Raw genomic sequence first — 1,131 nt, forward strand, 5'->3', positions numbered from 1 at the left:
ATTAATTAATTAATTAATTAATTAATTTTATTTTATTTTATTTTCTTTTAGTTAGGAAGGTTACATTAAATTAATCAAAAGTGACATTTATAATGTTGCAAAAACAGCATTACATAAATGCTATGCATTTGAACTTTCTATTAATTTGTGAATCCTGAAAAATAAAATGTATCACAGTTTCCACAAAAATATTTTGTAAAAATGAGTGATTTGTTTAAAAAGTGAACATTTCTGTAGTTGTTGGTAATAGTGGTGCGTCTGCTGTCAGTCACTACAGTGAGTTGTCCAGAAGGACAGAAGGCTTGTGCTGATGGGTCAGCATGTGTTCCTCAGTCGGACTTCTGTGACGGAGTACAGAGCTGCGCTGACAGCACCGATGAGCAGCACACTCTCTGTGGTATGTCCTTTATATATGCATTCACACACACACACACACACACACTCACACATAAAAGTTTGGGGTCAGTACTTTTTTTTTAAAATAAAAATTCATCAGGGATGCGTTAAATTGATCAAAAGTGAAGTCATTTATAATGTTACAAAATATTTGATTTGATTTATAAACACTGTTCTTTTGAACTTTCTATTTATCTGTGAATCCTGAAAGATAAACTGCATCTCGGTTTCCAGAAAAATATCGTGCAGCACAACTGTTTTCAACATTGATAATAATCAGAAATATTTCTTGAGCAGCATATTAGACTGATTTCTGAAGATCATGTGACACTGAAGACTGGAGTAATGATGCTGAAAATACAGCTGCGCATCACAGAAATACATTACAGTTTAACAGATATTCACACAGAAAACAGCTGTTTTACATTCTATCAAAATTGTACAATATTACAGTTTTTAATCTATTTATGATCAGAGAATAGGAGACTTAATTCAAAAACATTTAAGAAAATCTTACCTACCCCAAATTTATGTATTGTATAGTTTATAACTATGCATTTAAATGTTTGTAAAAATGAGTGATTTGTTTAAAAAGTGAACATTTCTGTAGTTGTTGGTAATAGTGGTGCGTCTGCTGTCAGTCACTACAGTGAGTTGTCCAGAAGGACAGAAGGCTTGTGCTGATGGGTCAGCATGTGTTCCTCAGTCGGACTTCTGTGACGGAGTACAGAGCTG

General features: G+C 33.2%; 1 protein-coding gene across 1 annotated transcript in view; it reads left to right on the forward strand.

The window, feature by feature from the left end:
* tmprss15 (transmembrane serine protease 15) overlaps positions 1–1,131 on the forward strand; it is an 18,388-nt gene that overhangs the window by 3,277 nt on the left and 13,980 nt on the right. Inside the window, exon 5 of the mRNA XM_016575450.1 lies at positions 278–397. Coding sequence (XP_016430936.1) covers positions 278–397 — 120 coding nt within the window. The remainder of the gene's footprint in view (positions 1–277; positions 398–1,131) is intronic.

This window comes from Sinocyclocheilus rhinocerous, unplaced genomic scaffold (genome assembly GCF_001515625.1).
Source record: "Sinocyclocheilus rhinocerous isolate Xijiao unplaced genomic scaffold, SAMN03320098_v1.1 scaffold2338, whole genome shotgun sequence".
Lineage (NCBI taxonomy): Eukaryota > Metazoa > Chordata > Actinopteri > Cypriniformes > Cyprinidae > Sinocyclocheilus > Sinocyclocheilus rhinocerous.